Consider the following 26,411-nt stretch of genomic DNA (forward strand, 5'->3'; position numbering starts at 1 on the left):
ATTTACCCCAGGACTACCCCTTGTTTTAATAATGGACAGATGCATCTCCTAAATGCTTTATTTCATGCACAGGTCCCCTAAAAATATATATGGTATGATCCCACTTAATCTCATCAGGAGTAATATACAATTATTGACCTTGGGATGGGTAAGGCCAATCTATAATCAAATGGGATAAGTTAGTTCTTGAATGAAAAAGGAAATTTGCTAGGCTTGAAATGGCTTGCAAGGGCAGCTAAACTAGCACTTGTGTACGAACCTAAAAATAACTGGCACATCTAGGATCAATACATACAAAATAGTGGTCAAGATGTGTGATGTGAGGGGTTGGTGGGTAATGAAAAATGTGAGGGTATGATGTAAACACTAAAACTTATGTTAGGAAGAAAATGTAGAATTCATGAAGATGTCAATGGAAATTGTTCTTAAAATGTAATTAATTGAAACCTTTTTCACTTAACATAGTGATTTCTTGTAAGACTACCTAGCCGTGGGTAAGCACAACATCATGAACGCCTAGCCCTCCACTCCATGACCTTTCTTTCTCCACCCTCCCCCATCCTGCCTCTAAATATTCATCTTTAAGTAATTTAAAATCTAACACAAACTACACAAAACACATACAACCCTTCACAATGAATAACATGACCCTCCTAAAAACAAGAACGTAGAAAAGGGAAAGTTAGCTTTCTATTCACCTACATTTTGGTAAATATCTTTCTTCTCTAATAAAACTGCACTCACAGATTGCTTTTTGGAACATCCTTCGTTTCAGGTGTAGCCTGCTGCACTTGGGCTCACTTCGCTTCCCACCCACCCCCTCATATCATTTCCTTTATACCTTACCACCTGTTTCCTCCTACCCTCAGACTCCTTCCCTTCCTGTACCAGCATTACACATATTAGCCTATTCCACTACAATCCTTTTCCTAACTATTGACTAGCCACCTTTCTCAACTTTCATCTTCTAAACCATAACCTTGTAAAACCATACTCCTTGCTTACCACTTCTACCTATACTAGGTTTCCCTCTTCGACCATGCATACATCAGTCCTCTCTACTCCTGCTTCTATTGTTCCTCCTACTCACTCTCGCATCATCCTCCACACTTCTAGCTCCTTTTCATAAAGACCCGACCTACCCTCATACCTATGATTTCTCTTACTCTCATCATCCTACAGCCATCTCTGCTTCTACCCCTCCCAATAATACTCAATTCCCTAAAAAAAAAAAAAATCCCTCCCTCCCACCAGCTAACATCTAAAAACAAGACAAAGTACATTTAATACTACCCATTACAAATAAAGCCTCATTACTATCCTGCTACTCTACTCTTATCAGATGACATCAACCCATACCCAGGACCACTCTCTAATGCTACCACCCCACTAAACACCTCACCAAACACCGGCTACTTATCCAAGACAAACAAATTTCTTTTTACTCTATCAATATCTGAAGCATACTTAAAGTCAGCCAATTTCATGCATGGATATCTACTCACTCCCCAGACATTATTTCACTAACTGAAACTTGGCTAAAACCACAAAACCTAGATAAAGATATCCTCCCCCATGATATAATATACTTTGCCCTAGATCACCTTCACAAAAAAGGAGGAGGAGTCGCCACTGCATACTCCAATAACCTCACTATCACCCATTCTAAACAATCTATCCCATCCTTTGCTCCTGCTGACGTACTGTCAACTAACCTCAAGCTTAATGACTATTTTACCATTACCGGAGTTGCCATCTACATTCCACCTGGGGACAACATCCCCTTGTTGGAAAACATTCTCTCATATCTCTCTCATAACCTCCCTAATGAAACCATCCGCCCTTGGGACGCAAATATAAATTGGCAAACCCTGAGCAACCCTAACTCTTCACATCATACAAATCTATATGGATTTACACAACTAATCTCTTAACCAACCCATACAAATAACTCTCACTCTCCAATCACCCTCACAGATTGGTTAACTTGTCTCAAATCCCTCCAAATACCACAGTCCAGTAACACTCCCAGGCTCAGGTATACTCACCATCCATCTAAACTACACAGATTCATCTCATGTCATAAACTCTCCAACTTCAAACAGAAACATTTAATACCCTCCTCTCTAGTATTAATTGGCACTTCCTCACCCAACTCCCACTTGACGAAGTCCAAGCATTCAACTTAACTTTCCTTAACATCTTAAACTCACTTGCCCCACTCCGGATTGTAAGGATAAAAACTAATACATCTCCCCTGGCTATCTACAATTTCTTGCTCCCTTATAAAAACCAGAGATAAGGCTTGGAAAACATGGATACAATTCTAAACTTCCTGCCAACCTGCAAAGGTATAAAGAACTTAGAAACCAGAAAAATATTTTTACTACAACCCCCAACTCCTCTAAAATCTGATCCAAAAAATTCTGGAATGTCATAAACCAAATACTACACCCTAGTAACCCTACTTCCCTCAATCCATGCCCAGATAAATCACCTGAAGTGACAGCCAACACCTTCAATACCTATTTTGTTGAATCAATATCCAAGCTATTTAACCCCAACTCCTCCAATACCAATACTCCTAACTGCTCTGAAGCCTCTCTAACTACCAACTCCACAACACTTTCTCAATTACACCTGTTCCCACTACCTACATTAAAATGCTACTCTTTAAGTTAAAACCATGTTCTGTATCTGCTGACAATATCCTTTCATATTTTCTCCATATAGTTCCCCACTATCTTGCACTGCCTGTACCTATCAATCAATCGCTCCATCTGTGAATCTAAAGTTCCATTAATCTGGAAACAATTTTACACCCTATCTATTCATAAAGGAGGTAAACTCATCTGAAATCTCAAATTTCAGACCTATTGCTATCTTCTCCCCTCTATCAAAAGTTTTAGAAAAATGCATACATACACAAGTTATACAATATCTCATGCAGGAAAAACTACTCACTCCTTCACAGTATGGCTTCCGACCCAAACATAGTACCACCACAGCTCTACTGTCCTTTATCAACACTATTTCTTTAGCCAGAGATGATAAACTTATTTAGTCTATTTCTTGACCTCTCAAAGGCTTTTGACATCGTTTCCCACTCTCTACTACTGAACAAACTGTCTGACCTCAACTTCTCCCCAGATACAGTTGCATGGTTCTCCAGCTATCTCTCTGACAGGCTGCAATCACAGAGATGGCACTCTACACTATCTACTCCCCCTTCGAGTAAAAATGGGTGTTCCCCAAGCTTCCATTCTTGGACCACTATTTTTTAATATCTTCACCAACTTACGCTATTCTTCTTGCCCACAATCTTTCATAGTCCAATACACAGATGACTCCACAGTCATCACCAATGCCAACTCTTCCGCTGAACTTCTAACAGCTACTCCGTCATCCTTCAACTCAGTTGAGACATGGCTCTCCAATAATCAGCTCATCCTCAACCCTAAAAAAACTGTTACTCTTTCTCCCCTAAAAAAGCTAATCACATCAAATCTTCCTTCTCTATAATGTCCCTAAATAATACTCTTATTGAAGTAGAATCTAGCACAAAACTCAGCAACACCACTGATGGTTAGCTGAAATATGACCTTCACATAAATAATTGTATTAGAAAAACACATCGGAAACTAGGACTACTGTATAGAAATAAAAGAATTTTCACCATTGAAGCCACAATTACACTCACACATGCTTATCTTCTTCCGTGCTTAACATACTGCTCCCAAATACTTACTAATCTCAACTCCACCCTACTTACTAAGCTTGAGTCAACTTATCACAAGACAGCTACATTTGCAGCTCAACAAACCTATAAATCCTACCAATGTCTCTCCCTAAAATACCTAAATTGGCTTGAACTACCTCACCAGCTTCTCCTCTCCCAGCACCAAATCATACACTCCATTCTACATCAGCCAGCTTTCTGTCCAGCTCTAGGCCCCCCTCATCTCCCACTATTCCCCTACAAGGCAACTCGGGAACTCAACCCAAGATCTATTACAAATATACAAACCCAAGTCCAAAATCGGGTGTAACATGTACAGTTACCAACCATCTATAGCATGGAACAAACTTCCACTTGAAATAAGATCCCCAACACATCTCAAACAATTCAAATTGGCCACAAAAAATACTTTAGAAGGCACTAGATCTGCAACTGTTCTCAGCCTCCCTGAATGTATCCTTTCTAACAAACTAACCATCATCCTTTTCTCTCCTTACTTTTCCCTCTCATAATCATCCTCTATCCTTATTTATCTATTCCTTCCTTTTTCTCCTATCCACCTCTTCACTTTCTTTCTCATTCCTTAGCTGCTTATACCTCTTAGGATACTGGTACAGTTCATCTATTACATAACTAGTATAAGCATCAACCTACCTTTGCTTCCCATGTAACTTATTATTATGCATCATTATCTGAAACTGTAACACAGTACTGTTGACATTTTCTTTTGATGTTGTTCTTCAAGTATTGTTGACTACTGTATTAGTTCTTAAAATGTATTGTAATTGTAAAATTGTTTTAATTATTTGGAGCTTTTCTCCCCGGGCATCTGCTGAAAAAGGGCTTTTGGCTCAGTCAGACACTCCTGGTCAACAAATGTAAAATAATAAATAAATAAATAATACATCTGTATCATTAAGGAATGTGAATTTGCATGGCAAATTAACATGTGATGAATATATATGTAAAAAGAAAAAAAGAATAGGCACTTGTGAGCAGACTTAGAAAAAGCAGGTTTTGATTGACGTGCAGCCTCTACATCTCATACCCTATCCTATCCGGGTCTATATTACATCAACTAAGGATAATGCTGTCGAATATCATTTCATTGAACCCCCCCCCCCCCCCCCCAGTCCCAGCTAATTTTATGTGTGTGTATACAGATATATATATATATATATATATATATATATGTACACCAACTCCAAGATTGCACTATAGTGGGGAAAGGGCAAATTTCCTGATCCGTACTGTAATGCGAACTCAGAACGGTTTGATGAATGGCATTTTTGATAAAATGCCTTTCAAAATGCTGTTCAATTATGTTATCCTTCAATGAAATAATAGGGGCCCCCCCATCCTCCCTGCAGATTAGACACTGACCAGGGACTTTGTGAAGGGCCTTCCTTTTAGTCCCTGTCCTGAGCAATGTCTGCTATCTTCAAAGAGCTGATGCACACCTCAAGCATTTCTCTGCTTCTCTAGCAGATCACTGGGCTGAAGCACCAAAAGCCAAGGTTGTATTACACAATGCACTGCTTTCTGAGAATTATAGGCAGTTCTGGAGCACACTCTAGCTCCTGATAATTATAGGAACATTTAAAGGGTTTTGGAAATAGAGGCAATGAATGCAAGGACTGTCTTAAGATAAATATTAGGACCAATATTTGAACTGTGTGACTAAAAGAAAAGTACAGAAAATTTTACGGGCTAAAATGCGCTCCTAGGATAGTGCATGATGTCAAACTGCACTGACCAGAGGAAACTATGCCCCTTAAGTACAGGGGCTTTAGAAAACTCTGAACTATTTTGAGATGTGGATATCAGCAGCAAAGGAAAACGAAGAAGTCATCCACTACAGAACTACAAAGTCAGATCTCGAAACACTGATCAAATCATTACTTTCAGAAAGACAGTGAATGTCTTGAATGTCTTAGTAGTACAGATAAAATGGCAAACACTGAAAGGGCACAGTGCAGTACTGCAGTGGTTAAGATCTCTGGCTCATAGATCTAGAGTATGGAGTTCAGTCCTGATCACTGGTCACTACTTGTGAGGAGTTAGCATGCTCTACTTGCGTCTATGTGGGTTTTCTCTAGGTACTCCAGTTTCCTCCTACCTCTCAAAATAATACCAGTTAATTGACTACTCTTAAAAAGGTCTCCATATCTATGACAACTACCCTTGCCCTTGTGAGCCAGGTCATAGCTGAAGAGGGTCCCTAATGACCAGTTCATTGACCTGGTTAGCAAAAGAAGAAAATGAAAAATAATAAAGTGCATGTTTGGCAAGGGATCAAATGTCAACCAAGTCTGACATGGCTATAGTATTAGTTTTGATATTTGTTCATACATACTAATGTATAACAAACTCTCAAATGATAGGTGATGTGACTTTGCTGACTGCATCTACTACAGCAACTTGGACTGGTTTGAATGGAGACAACTTGCTAACTAGTTACCGTGGCTTGTAACTAGTCTGCATATGCAACATGCCAGACTAGTACTATTAATAAGGCATCCTTGTAATGGATGAACAAATACTGAGACCTTTTCAACAGTGCAACAGTAGACATTAACATATTTTAAAAGCAGCAGCAATTCATCAGTATTACACAAAAGGAAATCAATTATGCAATTTGCATAACCTCTTCTTTATGCGACACAAGGCAAAAAAGTGTTACACAAACTTTAATAATCTCTGTCTACAAAATGTTGCTATTAAAAATACTTGCAAATGATAAACCGCACTTTAATAAAACGCAAACAACCAGTAAGCGCTTTCATTCACATATAACTTCTTCAGACCTGGTTGCATCACTAAAAACAAAGCATATAAATGGTTTAAAAAAGGTCACATGACAATACACTACCAATGTTTTAACCTTTTCTTATATAAAACTGCTCTGAAATTTTCTCTCTCATCCATCTCTGGATCTGCATCTGTATTAAGCCTTACTTGCCAGGAGTATTCCTTCCAATTCAAATTATCTTCTGCATCAACAACTTGATATATTACGGTGAATCTAAGCTCTACTTTCATATTTTTATGCACACTTACGATATGTCTTGCTACGGCATTCGATAAATCTAATTTTTCAACTGCCCTTAAGTGTTCATAAATTCTACAATGGAAGCTACGCACAGTTCTACCTATGTAAAATCCCTGACAAGAACTACATAATATTAAATAAACAAATTTAGATTTACAATTATAATTGCCCCGTATATTAATAGTATAATCCATAGCACTCACAGTAACTTGGTTACCCAAGTACACATACTTACAATAATTACAACTGGTACATCTTGACATCCCACTGTACATGGAAATATCATCAGATTTTTTAGTTTCAAAATAAGCTCTTAAACTTTTCCCTTTGTAACAAAAACAGGTCTCTCACCTATTAACTTATTAATATCCTGAAAATTCTTAAAAATTTCCAATTAATAATATCCTTCTTTATACCAACTAAATCCAATGAATTATCTAGTGTGCAACACAAACTGAAATCTAAATTTGACTTATTAAAATTCATATCATAAGGAATCCCCCTTTTGTTATAACTGAAGTTTTAATTATAGCTTCATCTATGACCTCCATGGGATACCCTCTGAACAAAAATTTGTTTTTCAAAACTTCACATTCGCCTAGAAAATAATCATCTTCATCAGTAAGCCTATTTATTCTATCAAATTGGCTATAAACTATGTTGTTTTTTTAATTTAACACTATGCATGCTACTATAACTCCAGATAACTATTACTCTGGACATCTTTTTTATATATTTTCACTAGAATTTACTCACATTTCTTATGTACAGTCAGATCCAGGTTATTTACACTCAATTTATTACTAATAAAAGAAAATTTCAAATATTTAGAAGTAGAATTTGTAAATATTAAAAAAGTCAGTTCTATTTCAGAACCAACTCATAAAAAAAATTAAATAAAAAAATCATCAATAAATCGCTTGTAAAAATAAATATAAGCAGAAAATCTAGAATTCAAAATATACTCTCTTTACCAACTTGCCATGAAGAAATTCGCATAACTGGGGGCCATAGCTGCCCCCATAGCCACACCTTTGCATTGCCTGTAAAATTTTTTATCAAAAGTAAAATAATTATAAGATAATATTACATCTAATAATTCAGATAAACTAATTTCATCAGCAGTAAAACCTGAACAACCTCTCAAAACTTTTGTTACTCTTTCAATTCCTTCATCATTAGGAATTACAGTGTACAAGGAACACACATCTGCAGTTACCAACCGTGTTTCCTTTCCTACAGAGATACTTTTTATACTTTGCATAAAATCAAATGAATCCTTAACATATGATTCCGCTGTAATAACTGCTCTTTGCAAACATTTATCAACAAATATAGTCATTGCTCCCACCATTGGCCACTACAGGCCTAAAACTTGGCTTATCCAAATTCTTGTGAATTTTGGGAAGGCCAAAAAAACTCCTCATACTTACATATGAGTTAGGTTCTAGGAAAGTAAATGTTCATTAGTGGACACGTGTAGCTGTGGAAAACTGCAAAATTTAAAAATGGTCTTGCATCAAGCTTCAGACAAAATGTTAAATATTTACATTTTTTTTCTGGACAGTTTCAGAATAAAGTTAAAAGAAAGAAATTAAAAGACAAGCACAGGAAGACCATAAATGAAAAGCTATATTCAATACCTGAGTGTACAGTTCTTTCAATTTTGGTTCAAGATACAACGCTCTTGGGTTTGCAAACTTAGAAAAAACTTGTAAGTGGCTGATTAGCTGTCTGTAAAATAAAAAAAAATGTTAATAAAAACAAACCAGAAAATAAAATAGGCAAGACAAGTGGTATGATTTGCTGTCAATAACACCTGAATATTCTGAAGGTAAAATACATTTATAATAAACTTTACAATTTAACTAGAACAGCCACACCCTTACTGTATCAGGTGATCCACAACAGGCCTCAAAAGCAGTAGTTTCTCCATGGTTCTCACAGCCAGAAGCACTGGTTTGAATGCCAAATGACTGATGTAGAGCCTTCTTGAAGGGGTGGAGAAGGGGTGAAAGCCTTGCACATTGTAGGAGCTTATGTGGTATCCCCAAACCACAAGTGAAGTATCCATATTTTTAAGGATCAGCTGTACAAAGAGAAGATCTACTAACAGAAAAGCTGGAAAGTTCTAGCATTTCAGGGTTCAGTGGCACTGGTCAGACAAGAAGTCCACAAGCCCAAGATAACTCTGAAGTCACTGATATGCAGCAACCTAATACAACTGCATTTTCAGGTATGCAAATGGATTCATAATGACTGTGACACGACATCCAAACTCAGAAAGACAAAGCAATGCCCTCCTGATTTACAGTGGAGTGGGTTCAACTCTGCTCCACTGAAATTTTTTCTAAGTGGGGTCAAGGGAAAACTTCTTCCAGTTTATGAGGACCATTAAGGACTGCATCCAGGCAAAATGGTGGCTTAATGGTAAGACTTCTAAATCAAAACAACATCCACAGTCTGGGGTTCAATTCTGGCTTATCACTATTGTGTTTATGGCATTTAGATATTAATGCTTGTGTGTGTTCATTTTCTTCAGGTGTTCAACCTCCAAAATCCTGCCAACTGATTGGCCACAACAAACTGTTTAGGACACTTGGAAGCTCAGTGATTAAGATCACTGACTCAAAGCTCTATGGTTAAAATCCTGACCTATGGTCACTGTATGTGTGGACTTTGCATCTTCTTCCCAAACCTGCATGGATTTTCTCTGGTTTCCTGGGAACTCCCAAAACCTTCAGTTTGATTGGCTTCTCTCAAGCACTGTGAATATGTATAGTATTTGCCCTTTCTCTTTTGGGCTGGGTCATAGCTGAAAAGTGTCTATGATGACCAGTTCACCTACTGAGTTAAAAAAATAAATTAAAAAAGTGCCCATAAGAAACACCCCATGAAATCTTGGGGGAGGGGAGCACTATCAGTCTATCATCCAGGACTGAGAACAGCAAGACATCCCTCTCCTGCAAGGATTCAACCACTACAGACAATGTCTCAGTAAATGGTCTGGTCAATGAGGAATACTCAAACAGCAACATTTTGTACAGAAGGAATACTCATCCTAAGCAAACCAGAAAAGTATCCTATGTGGACACCAAAAGTATCCATCATGCCCAATGACAGCATTCATGCACTCCACAGAAGCAAAGGCATGATCCCCTGAAGGGTGACCATCTAGAACTAGACATGCTAAATGTGCTAGTTGAAGATGCTGAAGTACAAAATGGGACAGAGGGTACAGATGTATGAGGTCTTATCATAACAGTAAATATCCTACTTCTCACTGCTGCAGTATACCTTACTACAGAGATATCCTGCTGAGGACATGAGGGAGTGTGAACAATCTACCAAAGCAACCAAGAAAGTCAAAAAATCACCAAGACAAACTGAAACCACAGTAAAGATGCTTCAGGCAACAAAAGAAATGGATACTCCTTTTATACAAAAAATAAAAAATGTTTAATAAAGCGCTTTTCATCCAGTAATGTTACATGAACCTCTTCAGATAAAATCATAATACATCATATCCTGTTTAAATCCTTGAGATTTCCCCTCCTTTTCTCCCATGTCACCTTCCTTCACATTCATTTAAAGGAACAGGTTCAACAGCTGTACAACACAAGTATGGGAATGCCCATTAAAAACATTTGTCCTAAATTATGCTTACTAAAACATCTCATATTTAAATACAAAAATATATAGTATTTATCGGGTCTATATTACGTCAAACTTGTAGAAGTTCGAATGCTGTAATATCGAACCCAAAAGTCCGAAATATGAAAACAACGAAGCCACGGCACGGATATTTTTTCCCAGGGAATTTAGTTTAAGTTTGAAGTTTAAATAATTTTTTTTTTGGCACGATTCAGCAATTTTTTTCCCTGGGGGAAAAAAACCTCTGTTCTGGGTTTTCATTATTGGGTTTCGGACTTTACGGTTCGATATTACAAAGTTCAAACTTCTGTTAGTTCAATGTTGTGATATAGACCTGTATTTTTCTTTTCAGATTTCTCCACTTCAACATACAATGAACTGAGCACATATCATTGAGCCCGGGGGGGGGGGGGCGGCATAAGCATTTAGTCTTAATTGCCATAGCAATTTTAGTTCTTCAAGAATTACTGTTAAAGGCCCACCCCTAGGATCTGCAAACACCTGGTCTATTACTTGGAATTTGAATGTATGATTGGGGTTTACACTAATGTGTTTGCTAGTGCATTCTGTTTTATTTCTAGAAATGGTATACACATGCTCGTAGATCCTTTCTCTTAGTCTATGTTCGGTTTTTCTAACATAGAAGGACGGGCATACTTGGCAAAGTACACCACCATTTTTGATTGGCAGTTAAATTTATTATGAATTTTCACAATTCTGCCATTAATATCAGCTTTTTGCCCTTCTCCTATGTAGTTACAATAAGCACAGTTAGCACATTTAAACATACCTGGATTCCTACTTATAGTCCACTTTTTAGTCTCTAGTATATTTTTGAAATTCATACCTCTCCTAAAGATAATTTTAGGGATTGTGTCTAATTTTTCCATTGATTCCCTATTTTCCTTCACCAAATTCCAATTTTTGTATAGGGTCTTCCAAATATTGGAGGCTTCTACCCCAAATGTTGTAACAAAGCCAGTTTTAAAATCTGGACTTACATTTCTTTCACTATTATTGATTGGCACAAAACTAGTTATTGTATTTCCCTCTGTAAGTTCTCCATTTAAGATTGGTTTGTAAATACCCGAAACTCTTTTAATCTTGACTTCTTCTATCAATACCCAATACCTGAAGCTCTTTGAATCTTGACTTCTTCTATCAGTACATTTAGTAGTATAGTAGGATTAGCTTTTCTGGAACATATATTTCAAGTTATTACATTCATATTCAAAATCTACTTCAGTGGAAATCATTCACGCAGCTCGCACAAGTTGCCCCTTCACTACTGATCTTTTCTGACGGAGGGGATGAGTGCTTGAGTAGTGCAAAAAGGTGTTAGAATACGTTTTCTTTCCATAAATTTTTGCACTACACTCTCGCTTCTTATTTTTCCTGAGGTGGACGTCCAAATAAGGAATTTCTTCACTATTCTATGTACAAGTGAATTTTAAGAAATTGGTTGTGTTGTTGAAATAATCAACCAATTTCATTGCTACTGTATTGTTTCCCTTAATTATCATGAATATATTGTCCAGGTAACTCGTAAAAAAGTAGATATATGCAGCTATTTCGACATTCGCAAAAATATATTCTTGCTCCCAGTAAGCCATGATTAAATTAGCAAAGCTCGCCCTTCAGGGTGAGCCCATGGCTACTCCTGTTTTTTTGTAGATAACATTTCTGTTTGAATACAATGAAGTTGTTCATTAATATGATTCCTAATAGTTCTTCCACTAATTGTATTTCTAAAGTAGGTTCCCCTTTCGTCATTGTCATATTTGATACCCACTCAATACCTGTTGTATGGGGGATATAGGTATACAGATCTTTCACATCTACTGTAAGAAAGCTGAATTCATCATTGTATTCCAATAAGTTTATTTTCTCCAGGAATGACCAGGAGTCCTTGTATATTTGAAATTCAGAAATTACACAATTCTTGAGTATGTTATCCACTACTTTAGCACTTGCATAAGTGATGGAATTTCTTCAATCAATTATTGGTCTCAGTGGGGATTTTGTAGGTCTTTGTGTACTTTTGGGACACAGATGATAACTGGTGTCAATGGAATAAGAATGTTCATGTAGTTATACATATCCAAATAAATTTTACCATCTATAAATAAATCATTCATGTGCATTCTTATCCACTGGTTAGCTATATTAAATTGATTTAACGAAACACTTTCATAAGCTTTGTTTCTAACATACACAAAACTCTGTGTTCGCAATTGTTAGTGTCCATTAAAACTAACCCCCACCTTTATTAGGTTTTATTACCCTCACCTGTGCTGTTTTCAATAAATTCAAAATGTCCCAATCTTTTCTGCTCATATTTCTCCTCTGTCCCTTAATATTACACATATTACAGATGTCTAATTCACAAATTTTCTCAAATGTTTGCAATACAGGATGTAATGGAGGGTTAAATGTACTATGAATAAAGTATGATTTTATTTCAGTACTATTATTGCCCACAATTACATTTAGGTTCAATTTTCTTACAAGCTTTGGTGCCAAAGACAGTCTGACTGTCCAAAGGAGAATACATTAATTTAGCCTTCCTATCCTCAGAAAGAGCTTGTACCTCCGTATCACAGATCCTGATGCAGCAGACCATAAGGAGACATCAGCAACATCACAGCTGCATTTAATAGAATGGTGAGCCACCTGAGAATAATTCAAAAGGAGGAAGGGCAGAAGTCCTTCCCAGAGTTAGTCATATCAGTCAGAATTGCCTCCAGTTTAGAAGGAAGAGCCAGTATGCATCTAGTCACATGGGTCTGGTAGGAAATAGTCCTGAAAGCTAAGGTAGCATAACTGTATACTTTTATCCCATTTCTCCTCTTTATAGCATGACTGCCATTATTAGAAGGCAAAAACTTACAGGAGGACAGTAACACAGATGGTTTATCAGTTCCCAACAAATTAACAGCCATATCAGAAGGAAGATTTGTATACAGAACTTTATAGAATCTGTCAGGCTTCTTAGGGGCAGAAGCTATGATTCAGGGGCCTGAGAAGCCAAAGAGTTGGTGTCCAAAAGGGCATCCAGAACTGGTGGGACAGCAGGCGGCCTAAAAGAATCAATTTGCAAGAGTTCATGGTATCTCTTTTGAATGTCAGAAACCAGGGAACAATCCCACTTAGTGTTCCATGATAAAAACTACAGTATTACCAAAGGACAATTCCTCTGGAGGAGAATCATGAGAAAGTTAATACTCTTCTCAGCACCTAAGCGTTCCCAAATGACTTCTCACCAGAGTCTAAATCCAACTCTTCTTCAGAGGAATCAGATTCCCTAGGATGTTTGGAAGGAGTAAAGGACCAAGGAACAGAAACAGGAGCAGATAATCCTTGAGGGGCTTTAGGATATTGAAAAGGCCCAGAGTAAACTCCTGCCATGGATACTTAGCCACAGGGGCTGCATGCTTGGTCTTCTGTTTCTTTTCTAAAGGAAAATCATCTTTAACAAAGTTAAGAGGTTCAGACCCCTGCCTAGATTCAATAAAGGTACCAGGCACCTCTTCCCTAACAAGTATTTAGGGAATCCTCCAGTCTCCCCAACATAATTAGCTAAAGTTTCCCCTCCACATCTACAGCAGATGTTAGAACAGCCTTGGTGGACATGCGGGTAAGCAACCTGGTGTTGGTCTTTAATTGGTTCGTAACAAAGGGAGCTGATGTAGGCAGCAAACAGTCCTCAAGTCCTTCATCCAACCAGACAGAAATGTCTGGAAGACATTGAACAGCCATAGGATTTGGTGCACTCTTTTTGGGCTTTTTTTCTTAAGTGGTGGCTGAATGTCAGGATGGACAGATTCAGAGGCCATGGTACTTTGGGCTAAAAACTTTAGATATTGGTTGTACAAATAAATGGAAAAGGATTATAAACAACTGTGGAGAGACTTGGAGAGAAAGACCTGGTCACGCATAGTATCCAAACAAAAAAAGGCACTACTTGTGTCTATTTTAATGGGGAATCTGCCTTCCATACTCACATTTTTCCTTTTTGGATGACATGTAAAATGATAAAATCCATGTAAAAGAAGGAAGAGACCCCACTGGAGCATGTATCTTTAGAAAGCTTGAAAGCTGAACCAACTCGGCAAACATCTTGCAGACCAAATTGAATGTAGTGTTCAGACTGGCAGGAAACAAGTTCTGAGGATTTGGAACTTGTATGTCACAAATATACCTTACGCGTTAGAGGTAGGACATATATGTGAGGTATGGTGCCTGGAGGGTGTAAAGCCATTGGGATGGTGGTCAGATGTTTGGCTATCCTTGGCAGGACATCCTAGATGTAAAGAATACTACAACAGTGATAACGAAGGACAACTGGACCAATTTGACCGCAAAGCATTTTCTTGGGGTGGTGCTGAGATCTCCAGAATGTGGCCAAAGGTGAGCACATTTAAAACCCAATGACCAATTGTGACAGTTTTATAAGACAGTTGAACTTCCAGACTGTATTCAGCGCAGCAGCAAAATCTGCATTGGGGGGACAACTGGGGTAACTGGAGTCTCACAAGACAGCTAAAAATGTGGATTTCTGGACAGCCTTCCTTAGATGCCAAGGAACTCTCACCCTCTTTTGCTGCTGCATATACCTAGCAGCAGAAGAGGTGGAAGTGAAAGAAAAGGGGATTAAAGAGGTCTTCCACTTTAGGAGATCAGCAAGGTCCTGGGCACACTGCCTGAACAGCACTTCGACCAAAAAGTGAGCAACCAAGATCTTGTTCTTGAGCTCCATCAATGGGGTGGGCAACCTTAAACATGACCTCTTAAACAGGTACACCAGTGTCTGCAGCCCTAACAGAAGCATCAATGTAATAAAAATTGCAACGGGATACATGGTATCCATCCATGGAGACTGTGGAAAGGGCCTCTCAAAAATTCTTCAGCTCAGACTCTAGGAGATCTTCTAGATTATCAACTAGTGTCTTCCAAATAATGTGGACCTGAAACTGGAATAGGTCAGATGAATAACTGTACACCAAACTTCAACATGGCAGAAGCATAAATCTTCTTGCCTCATCCATTTAAAGCTTTGAACTCTCTTGTCTGGCAACATTGCTGTGAAAACACAATCTATGCCAGACTGAAAAGATCACTGGCAGCAATGCTATAAAAACCTTAACTTTGTAGGACCTGTGCTGGACTGAAAAGATCACAAAGATGTCAGCACTGGGATGCTCAGTGACATGATCTCTGCAGTGAGGAGGTGGAATACAAACTGCAGTGACTTTCTTAGAGCCAATGAATCAGAATCAGAGTGCCTTCTATGCTGCTAATGGACACCAACCAATAAGTAGCCCATCAAGGTTGGAGATGACCCATAACTCCTCTAGCTTATTCCTCAAAAACTCCATCAGGTGCTTCAGTAGGTTAGGGCTAAGGTCCAAAGGCCAGGCCAAATGGTTCCTTGTCAGCATGAGGGCATCTCCGAAGAGTTTATAATGAAACCTTAAAGACTGAAATTCCAATCATCAGAAAAATGAGACACTGTAAGTAGGGGGATATATGCTTAATCAGAAGATGCAGTACCTCAGAGTATTCCTCTTACTTGGATTTACAGGAATCTCAAGGTTGTGTAGATAAGTATAATCCTAATATAGCAGGGGATGGGGACACACTTCAAAGAACAGCAAAGGGGCACTGACACAATTGCTTTAATGTAAATAAATTATGTTTCAATATTTAGTGTATTTTGTTTATAATCATGATTTATTTTCAGAAATTGCCAAAACTGGAACGAAGGGTGTCTCAATTCTGAGAAGGTGCTACCTCCAAAGCCATCACTGGGAAGAGATGCAGATTGGGTTGGACTCAAGACAGCATTCCTTCAGAAACTCAAAATTCTCATCATATCCTGAGGATAAGAGTTCCATGACCTTCACTTACTGTATGGGTTCACTCATGAGCGAGAATGAGACAGTCTCACACTAAGCATCAGCAGGATCAGGAAATGGTACTGTAGCATTTGCAAAGTTTCCAGACCAAACTCATTAATAAGGTATCCCATCATCTGCAACACAAACTCCTGTGAGACATTAAACATGTGACCCTAGTGCAAGGCAAACCATGTTAGCCCATGAAGGCATATGAGCAGAACCTAGGAGGAGAGTGCTTGGTCTTGCGTTATTTGGCCACAGATTGAGAGTACTCAAGAGACTGGTCTCCAGGGTCCGGAAGGATAACAGAAGGCTCATTTGATCAACCAAAACAAAACAAAACAAAAAAAACAACCTCCCTAAATTTATTTCTCAAAAGAAAGGAGCTGAATACAAGCTTATTCCAACCAAAAGATTATTCCCGAGGACCAGTGCAGGCTGAAACTCTTACTAGCTGGAGATGAGTTCATCGAAGGACAAACTCTACAATGAATTTATACACAAGGAGATCAGGCGTGTGCTCATACTCAAAGTGTTTATCCTTGCAGGCATTACAACATGTATCTGACGTTTCAAGGAGGAACCTCCTACCAGTCCTTCAACAACTTGAGTGTCAGCACTTCTGCACAGTGGGCTAACAAATTTTCTTCGTTTTGATGATAAGCAGCCATGAAGAAACTTTGGCATTGGTGGCAGTTAACAATAATGTACTTTTCCATGAGACAGCACATGGAATATGACAGGTATATGGATGGCTGCAGACAAAATATAGCAGGTCAGTGGTGGTCTTAAATGCCAATATGACAGTCAAATAAATACTTATTATGGTACTTCAGCATGTGAACATAGGAACTTATTCAACAAATCACTGAAGCCTCCACGATGAATTAGCAGTAAAGAATTTTATTTTTAAAATGAAACAAGCGCTTTCACGCACCTAACAAGTGCGCTTCATCAGGTTACAAAATTTAAGAACAAATGTTAGTCTTATATAGTTATGGCATACACCCTGATTAACAGCATTTTTGGCGGCTAAAAAATAATTAGTCAATTAGAAATCACTTAATTTCGTTAATGCTTAAAGCCATGGCTCATAAGGATGTTCCGCTTAGAATCTAATACAACTTTTAAAATCTTACCACTACTATAGTAAATAGTCTAAAAAATATATTAAAATATAACAAATATATACAGTGCATTTCCTTCAATTTATCAAAAAACCATATAGACATGAACTTAATACAACCCTAATATATATAAATTTATAATTCCTATTTATTCCTATCTATATATTTATCTTAAAATAGATGTAATACATTATATTTATAATTTCAAGAATCTGCATAATAATTCATCCTATATGTAGTTTGATGACCATTAATGTATAAAACAAATAATAACAATTGAATATATCATATAATATATCAAATTAAATCAGATATATAAACTGAAAAAAGAACAAAATAAATGTGAAGAAGAACAAGATGTGAAATTAGAACAGCCAAACTTGAGAAATCCCAAAAGAGAATTGGAGAAAGAGGGGAGGGGGAGGGGGAGAGGGGGTGGAGGAGGGAGGGAGGAAAGGGGCAGGAGGGGGAGGGGGGGAGGGGGGGGAGGGAAGGGGAAAAGAGGAAAGGAAGAAGTGGGAAGGGAAAGGAGGACAAAAGAATGAGGAAGGAAGGAAGGGAATGGGGAAAGAAGAAGTAAGAAAGTGAAGGGAAACATGGGGGGAGAAAAATATATAATGAAGAAAAGGAAAAGAAAAAGAAAAAGGAAAAATGTGAGGTGAAAGAAAAAGAGGAAGGTGGAAGAGTTCTATAACTATAGTAATTGCACTGTCATATAAATTTGTAATAAATAATAATAGTATAAAATGCACATATATCTCCAAAGCCCCCATTATATGAACCACCAAATAATCTTAACATAATATTATAGTTAATATCAAATCTAACCAACATGACACAGTCTTTCATAGCAGCGCTGGTCTAATACTAAGGGCTGTATTTAAACCTGGCTCTATATGTGCCCTAAGTGTTAGTATCCATTTCAATTCATAGAGCTCTAATGTGCCTAATACGTTGCCTTCTCTTCTGTTAGGATACAATATCTGCAAAACCCTGAATTTGAACATATGGGATGGATAAGATTGGCAATATGACAGGTATATGGATGGCTGCAGACAAAATATAGCAGGTCAGTGGTGGTCTTAAATGCCAATATGACAGTCAAATAAATACTTATTATGGTACTTCAGCATGTGAACATAGGAACTTACCAATGATAGGAAAGTCTGAGATCTGAACTACACAACTGGCAAAAAGGCACTGGGACTCAGACATGAGCTTACTTATATAGCTGGTACACTATATCACAGCATGCATCGGCTAGCTATACAGATACCCACAAACGTGATTTTTCTGAAAAATAAATTCTGACTGGGGAAGTACTGCCCAATGAAGACCTCACAAATACAGGCCCCAGCATTAAATCTTTGTTTCAGCTAATGCAAGCCAAGAAGAGAAGACAATCATGAGATGTTGCAGTATTCAACACAAAGTCCCAGAAAGGTACTGGTGGGTCTGGCACAACCAGTAGGGGAAGGAAAATGCAAAAAAGGTTAGTAATTTAAAAAACAACTGTCTCCTCAGTAACTAAGTGCAGACTTCATCACAGGCTTTATAATATTATCATGCTTTGCATTTAATTACACAATACTGTAAACAACAGAACAGTGTGTGCACTGACTGGACTAGAACAGGTATATGGATGGCTGCAGACAAAATATAACAGGTCAAGTGCATTTGTAATGCACATCAAAGTGCACACATCTCGAATGTCTTACTGAACTTATAAAAGTGGGTTACTCTTATGAATAAGGTATATACACATTAATGTATGTAGTTTATAAAAACGGATTTTCTTGTAACAAAATAGCTAGCCCACAATATAGTATTTTGCAAACAGTGTGCATACCACTTCCTTATTAGATGAAACAGAAAACAGATCTGCAAGCCATACCAACAAATGAAAAAGATGAAGACTTATGTCCCTCCCAAAAGTCACTTTAAGAGTCTTAACATTCACAGGTACAAAAGTCAAGGATATTCAAACAGGCATGGTTTTGCAACATAACACCACAGCCACTAAGGTTAAAGACATTATTCAATCAACATGGCAAAATGTACTTCCCACAGACATGCAAGACACATTAGGAAAACACCCCTTATTTATCAACAGTAGGGATTTGAATATTAAAGAACATTTGGAAAGAATACCCATGCCTACTAGTCAAAGGCCAGCTAGGATGGCCAAATGTGGCAACTGCAAAGTATGCAAATACATCAGTGATGGCCCATATGTTCAAGTGGGCAATTACAAGAGGTCTTTGAAGAGTCCTGGTCATTGCAATTGTAACATCAAAATGGTTATATATGCAGAAACTTGTCTATCCTGCCCAGCTTTCTATATTGGCATGACCACAAGAAAGTTGAGAGAAAGAATTATGGAACACAATAGGGACATTAAAAATAGGAAATCAACTAATTATTTATTCAGTCACAGTAAAGACTGTATTAACTACAAAAAATTTCTATTTTTTGTCATAGATAGATTATACACCAAAGATTTTGGTGGTGACTACAAAACCATTCTAGAAGTCAGGGAATGCTTATGGCAAGTACGGCTAGACGCAAGCAGTGCACCTGGCATTAACGGCACCTTATCCCTAGCATGTATACTAAAACACAAGGCAACATGCATCTAATATTTTGAAACTAGAAACAACAGAGATTTTCTGACCTTTAGGCATATGTGTATATATATTTTTATTATTTTTTTTACACATACTTTATATATTATATAAATATTTTTTAACATAGGTTTTACATTTTTTATATTTTTCACATTGTTTACATCTCTAAATGTATTTTTAGACTTTAAGTGTTGAAACAATTCACATGTAAAGTAGGTACACTACTGTCAACTGTGTACTTGTTGTTTATAAAACACTTGTATATTAACTACATCAAAAAGCAAAGGGTTAAAATCCAAAGTTTACATAATAGAATCATTGTAATCAATTAGCATTTGATGTTAGTGTTAATTGAAATGTATATTTAAAGGTTGTGATGAGTTGTGATAAACTGACTCTGAAGATGCCCTATACGGGTGAAAGCGCTTAGTCAGTTAATGTTCAAAGTTAAATAAAGTCATGGTGGTTTTACCTTGGTACTACCTGTGTTGTTTGTTTTACTAGTTACTTATTTCACTTGTTGGACGTTCACTTTAAGAGTCTTGCTACAGATTCCAGAAAAGTTGAAAGAACAGAGTACAGAAAAGGAAAAATTATCTAAAGGAAAGACAGGTCTATGACATGTGGCAAGCTCTCTGCATTCAAACCAAACAAAAGCAGGTTAAAGTGAATATTATTAGGAAACAAAAGGTAAAAAGAAAAAAAAGAGGAAGCCTAAAGATAATATTATAAAGTTTCGAGCTAACACTATGTATCACACAATCTCTCTCTCTCTCCCTCTCATAAGCCTCAGACAGGATTTCCTGTAGTCTTCAGTTTTAAATTTTGGAAAACTAATTTTGTTTCCAAAGTTGAATACCTGTGCAGGAAAGTCCCAAATAAGGTAATATCTTTTGATCTAGAACAGCATTTTTAATGAGTGTTTGGCATTAAACAACGTAGATGAGTGTGCAGCAATTAGTTTCATTTTCAAACTACAGTACATTAATGTAGCAAATGTACACTTGTATAGTTTCACTCATTTCAATAAATACTACATATATTAAATACATACTAAAAAGGCAATTAATATATTTTTATCTTTTAAAGAATAGCAAAAATTCTTACTACAGTACCATACAACTCAGTTCACTTCTGCATTTCCCTTTTGAAAGAGCAGTTAAAAGCTATAAGATGAAAAAGTCAGACAAAATATACTGCAAGCCTTGTTCTTCCTTAAATCTGTAGGTCTCTCTATCCTCCTGACTTAACTGTAGCTGAATTCTTTCAAGTTCATCTTCTTTGTCTATAATTAGCTTTTCCTCCTTCATGAGCCACAATTCTTGATTTTTGTCTCAGTCACTATACTCTATTTCATACATGCTTCTGACAGGCATCCTATAGGTAAGTGCTTCACATCAAGGAAGAATCTGTGCTTTTTGACCTCCTACACCTTCAAGAACCAAAGTCAACACCCAAAACAAAGACTTAAATCTCTACCATTAGATTAATACCTGTTGGTGCAACACATTTCTCACCTAACATACTCCACACTTTTGGAACAGACTCTGCAAATCTAAGTACCTCACTATCCATTTGTAAAAACAGCCTCAATTACTGGATGAGTAACAGCAAATTCATGGCTGTTACTATTGCAAATGAGCTCCAGAATTATGTAGAGTACCCTCATCACTACAAGCTGACATGGCTAACTTCGCAGTGGTCTTTTCCCTAATCTGGGTAGCAGCAGAATGAGTACAACAAGACCAGATATTTTTTTTATGCTAAATCTCAAGCAAACATGGTTAACCTGCATAATTGTAAGAGTGGGTGTCATCTTTGTTGCTGCTGTAGCAAATAAATGAGGTGCTGTCTCTTATAAGCTTGAGGATGCATGATCGGCACACTGACAAGAAGACCTGTAGCACGTAACAGGCAGCTAACATTTCTTTGAAGCTTAAGTGTCTGTCTTGATCTCTCTCTTTTTCTAGATGCCTCTGACCTCACGGCACCTCTGTGCAATCTGCAGGCTTGGTTGGAGATGTACATTCTCAGGATCAGGTCTCCCTTTGGCAATAAAAGGCATCCCTGGGTTGGTTTTCATCCATATCACCAACAATGGAATCAATTTTGAATCATGAAACAATGAGAATTAACTTCTTGACTAAATGTAGGTGCTGGCACTACAGGTTGCCTAAGTATCACTGCAGACACTGCCTGTGCAGTCTTGCTAAATGAACTATGACGGCTGAGCATGTAGTGTACAGCCTTTACAATGATCCTTGCAGTCATGGAGGAAAGGATCACAGGCTCGGAGAAGGATCTTGTTAACACTAGCATCTTTTTCCCTAGCAGAGAAATTCTGCACTTTTGTGTCCAGAATGGCTCTCAGGAAATATCTGGTTTAGGGGAGGGAGAAACTGGATTTCTGCACATTAAAGGAAATTGGCATCTGCTGAAGCACAGAATAGTGCAGTTTAGTGTGTTCTTCAACTGTTCATAAGACCTTCACAAGGAGGATGAAGTAATCTAAACATGAATAAATGTGAATGTCCTATAGTTTGAGATGGGCAGAGACCAGTGCAAGCATTCTGCAAATACCCCGAGCAGAGTGTAAAAGCCCAAGGAAAAGAAGGTGTACTGAAAATGTTCCAATTTAGTCAAAAACAGAAAGGCTACTCTGTACTGCTTGTAAACTGGAACGTGTAAATATTTATATTTATTGTCAAAAGTGACCATAACAGCTTCTGTGAGAAGTGGAAGAGTCTAAGGGAGAGCATTTTCAATTTTCTGACTACCCCAAGAATTTGTTTACTCTTGACAAATCCAAGACTGATCTCCATGGCCACCCCCCCCTTTTTTTGTTCCAAGAAAAAGAAGCTGAAGTAAAAGATTTATATTGTTCTTTGAAGGGGATAACCTGCATGCATGCTGACATTACCATGCCTTTTACATTCAGCCAGGGATACCTGCTCTGGGAGGGACAGGAGGCATGGTTCTGAATTCTATCCTAATTTCTGAACTTCTCCCAACCTATAATCTGTAATCAGCTCAAGCTACTATGCCCTGAAAATAGAAAATCTTCTTTTAACCAGTGGGAGAGGAGGAATGTAGTCAGAAGTAGGTACACAGGACAGAAAAAGTTGCCTGACTGAATGCAAGGTTTTGTTTTCCTCCAGCTTTCTAAAAATTTACTGACAGAAAGGAAGAAAAGTAACTTTGTCCAAATGTGCATTTAACTGCTACTTTTTCACATTTTCCAGTAAAAGCTAGATTATCAATCACTATCCCTGTGTCTGCCCCCTCTATTACTGGCATTAACAGCAACAGACCAGCACTTCAAATTTTCAATCTCGGTAGCAGTCTGGATAAGTGTTTACACTACAATCTCTTGTATTTTCATCAGAGAATTCATTACCTACATCCTTTATATGCTTGAGGGTATATCCCTCATACCTAACCATGTAAGTCTTTAAGTTAATGCCTCAAAAGGCCAAGACAGAAGTATAAATCTTTTCATGAAAACATTTCACCATCATGCTCTCATTAACACTATAAACAAAATCTCAGCTATAAACCAATTTGCTCTTCCTGTCCTAGCTTACAGTTTTGGAGTGAATGACAGGCCCCAAAACGTGCTGGATAGATTAGACAGGAAAACAAGAAGGATGCTTCATACTTATCAAATGATTTATAAAAATCAGTGCATGTCAAGATTATATATTCCCCATTCAGAAGGAGGGATGAGCCTCCTTGAAATCGATTAAATGTATTGATCTGCAATTGTGGGACTGCACACATATCTTCTGACCCAACAAGACCCAAACGTAGTGAACGTTCTGAAACATGAGGAGAGTAAATTTAAGGTGTCTTCTTTGCTTAATCTAGCAGAAGCATATCTGTGTCAAGCAGCAATGGAAATCAAACCAGAAGCAGATAAAAATCAGGAAGTAACTGAATGAACCAAAATAACAAAATAAAAAATATAAAATGAAAGACCAGATGAGATGGCAAGAAATGTGGAAAATGCATAAATATAGCTGCAAGCATAGAGAACTTCTGGAAGAACCTCATGTTCATCAGGATGGAATGCAGGAATGGTTAAGGAGAGGCAAATTCAAACAAAGAGATGAAAGGTTAATATTGGTGGCCCAAGATAGTGGGCTATGTACATGTTGGTTTACAAAGTCCATTGAACATGTGGGAGAAACAGATAAATGTAGGTTTTGTAAAGTAGAACTGGAAACAGTTGCACACCTCGTTGCTGGTTGTGACATACTAATGGCAGAAGGACTATACCGAAAGGCATAATAATGTGGCAAGACTATTGCACTGGGGATTATGCAAACATTAGGGTACTGAAGTGGCTGAAAAACACTGGAAACATGAACCACAAAGCATAATAGAAAATGATGAAGTCTACACCACATGGGATCACCCATTACCAACAGTTCAAAAGATAGATGCTAGATAACTGGATATGGTGGTCCATGAAAAGAAGACAAAAGTAGCATTGATCATGGAAATCACCACACCCAGTGACTACAATGCCTTGCATACAGAGAGAGTGAGAGAGTCATAAAATATCAAGATTTGCAGGCAGAAACAAGAGCAATGTGGAAGAAAGATACCTAGACTGTTCCAATAGCAGCAAGAGCAATGGGTCTTCTAAAAAAGAATCTACAATCGTATTTAGATACATTACCAATACATGTAGTCCCATACCTGTAGGAGGGATCATTACTGGGCACATTGCAGGTGTTGTGAAGAGCACTTCTGGCTGACATCAAAGACTGAAACAATAGTAATTTCATGAACTTTAATCATACTTTGTCTTAGGAATGGTGTCCATTCCCATTCATGGTATTAAAAACCCAAAAGTCTTGGAGAAATTATGAGAGAAAGTGATGAGCCGTGCATCCAAGAAAACTTGAGCTGCACCAAAAAGGATGCTTTCTAGGGACAGGAGATTGAGGCTAGAAATCAAACTGTGTCCTCAAATGGCTGAAACTTTGGAAATCTGCAGAGAGGCTCTGGTTCTCTCTTTACAACAGTTTTTAATTTCCCTTTTAAAAATACAAGATCACCTCTGTTGCCCACTTGAAGTGTTCCCTCAGCAAGCTCATATTTTCTCCAAACTAAACAGTTTTGCAGCCTGATGAGTTTGTCGCCCTTGTCAGTGTTGCATCCCAAAGTGTAGGAAAACTGTTCTGAATATGACAGGTCCTCTTCATCAAAGCCAGAATCTGAGGTCTTCATCCGAGAAAGATGTCTTGCACTTTTAGCTAATGAGACACTCCTGGAATAGAAGGAAGGGATGTTGATGGGTTAACAATGTGTCACTCACACACACATTTTCTGTGAATTTCTTAAACTCAAAGATGGTACTTGCAGGGATGGATGTTTTGCAAATAGTACTATTTGGGCATAATTTCTCTTCGGCACACACATCTGTGGTGATCTTTTCAATGGCTGTCAAATTTCAGAAATAAATCTACACCAAAAAGCTCAGCTTTTAAATGCAACAAGCACAGAATCAATCAACACTAAAGAATTATTTGTGCGCATACGCGTGTGCATGGGGGGGGGGGTGCTAACAGAATGAAGATGAAATTCAGTGTTTTTTTTTCCCCCAGCCACCTCCTGCTGACCATCAGCACACCTCACTGGCCACCTAATTGGCTTATTTGTTCTCCTTCTACCTAATTTTTTTAGCCAAACGTGCTATATCCCAGACATAGGACAGAGTACATGTCTACTCTGGAGATATCCAAAAGCTCTAGTCAAGACAAAAGGGATGATGGTCGCCTGCAGCTTTTTACAGGGTAAAGGAATAACACTGCTCCAGTGATCCCTACGATAAAATCTGCTAGGGACTATGACTTCATGTCAGCCACTAAACTCCTTGGCACTCTTTCTGAATATTTCTCCGTCACAAGGATTTCTACCAGTAAAGCATACAAGCAGTTCACCATGGGCAGCCCTCCACACCACATCACACCTCACCACTGCCAGTAAGAGAATACCATTTATGAGACAGTACCCACAGCTTATTATCACTTTCTCACCAGTGAAGAGTTATGATGACTAAGAGGGAGAGGAAAAAAAGCCAAGATGTAGCAGCAATATAACAATCCTCCAGTGGGAAGCCAGACCTGCTGGCTCAGATGCTGCCAAAGATATTGGAAGTGTGATACATCCCCACATAACATCCTAACTTCTACATGACAACCTCAGCCAACAGGCCTTTAATATCCATTCTGAATGATTCAGTGACAGTTATCCAAGGAAAGGTGGCAGATTCGTGCTAGCAAACCTTGAAAAATGTTCCTG

At 37.9% G+C, this 26,411-nt stretch overlaps 1 protein-coding gene across 1 annotated transcript in view; it reads right to left on the reverse strand.

The window, feature by feature from the left end:
- UTP20 (UTP20 small subunit processome component) overlaps window positions 1-26,411 on the reverse strand; it is a gene marked incomplete in the record, with an annotated part of 2,478,305 nt that overhangs the window by 1,190,746 nt on the left and 1,261,148 nt on the right. Inside the window, 1 exon segment of the mRNA XM_044087776.1 lies at window positions 8,435-8,525. Within this exon segment, the coding sequence (XP_043943711.1) occupies window positions 8,435-8,525 (91 nt within the window).

Source organism: Protopterus annectens, chromosome 11.part0, assembly GCF_019279795.1.
Source record: "Protopterus annectens isolate FY-2018-M chromosome 11.part0, PAN1.0, whole genome shotgun sequence".
Classification (NCBI taxonomy): domain Eukaryota; kingdom Metazoa; phylum Chordata; order Ceratodontiformes; family Protopteridae; genus Protopterus; species Protopterus annectens.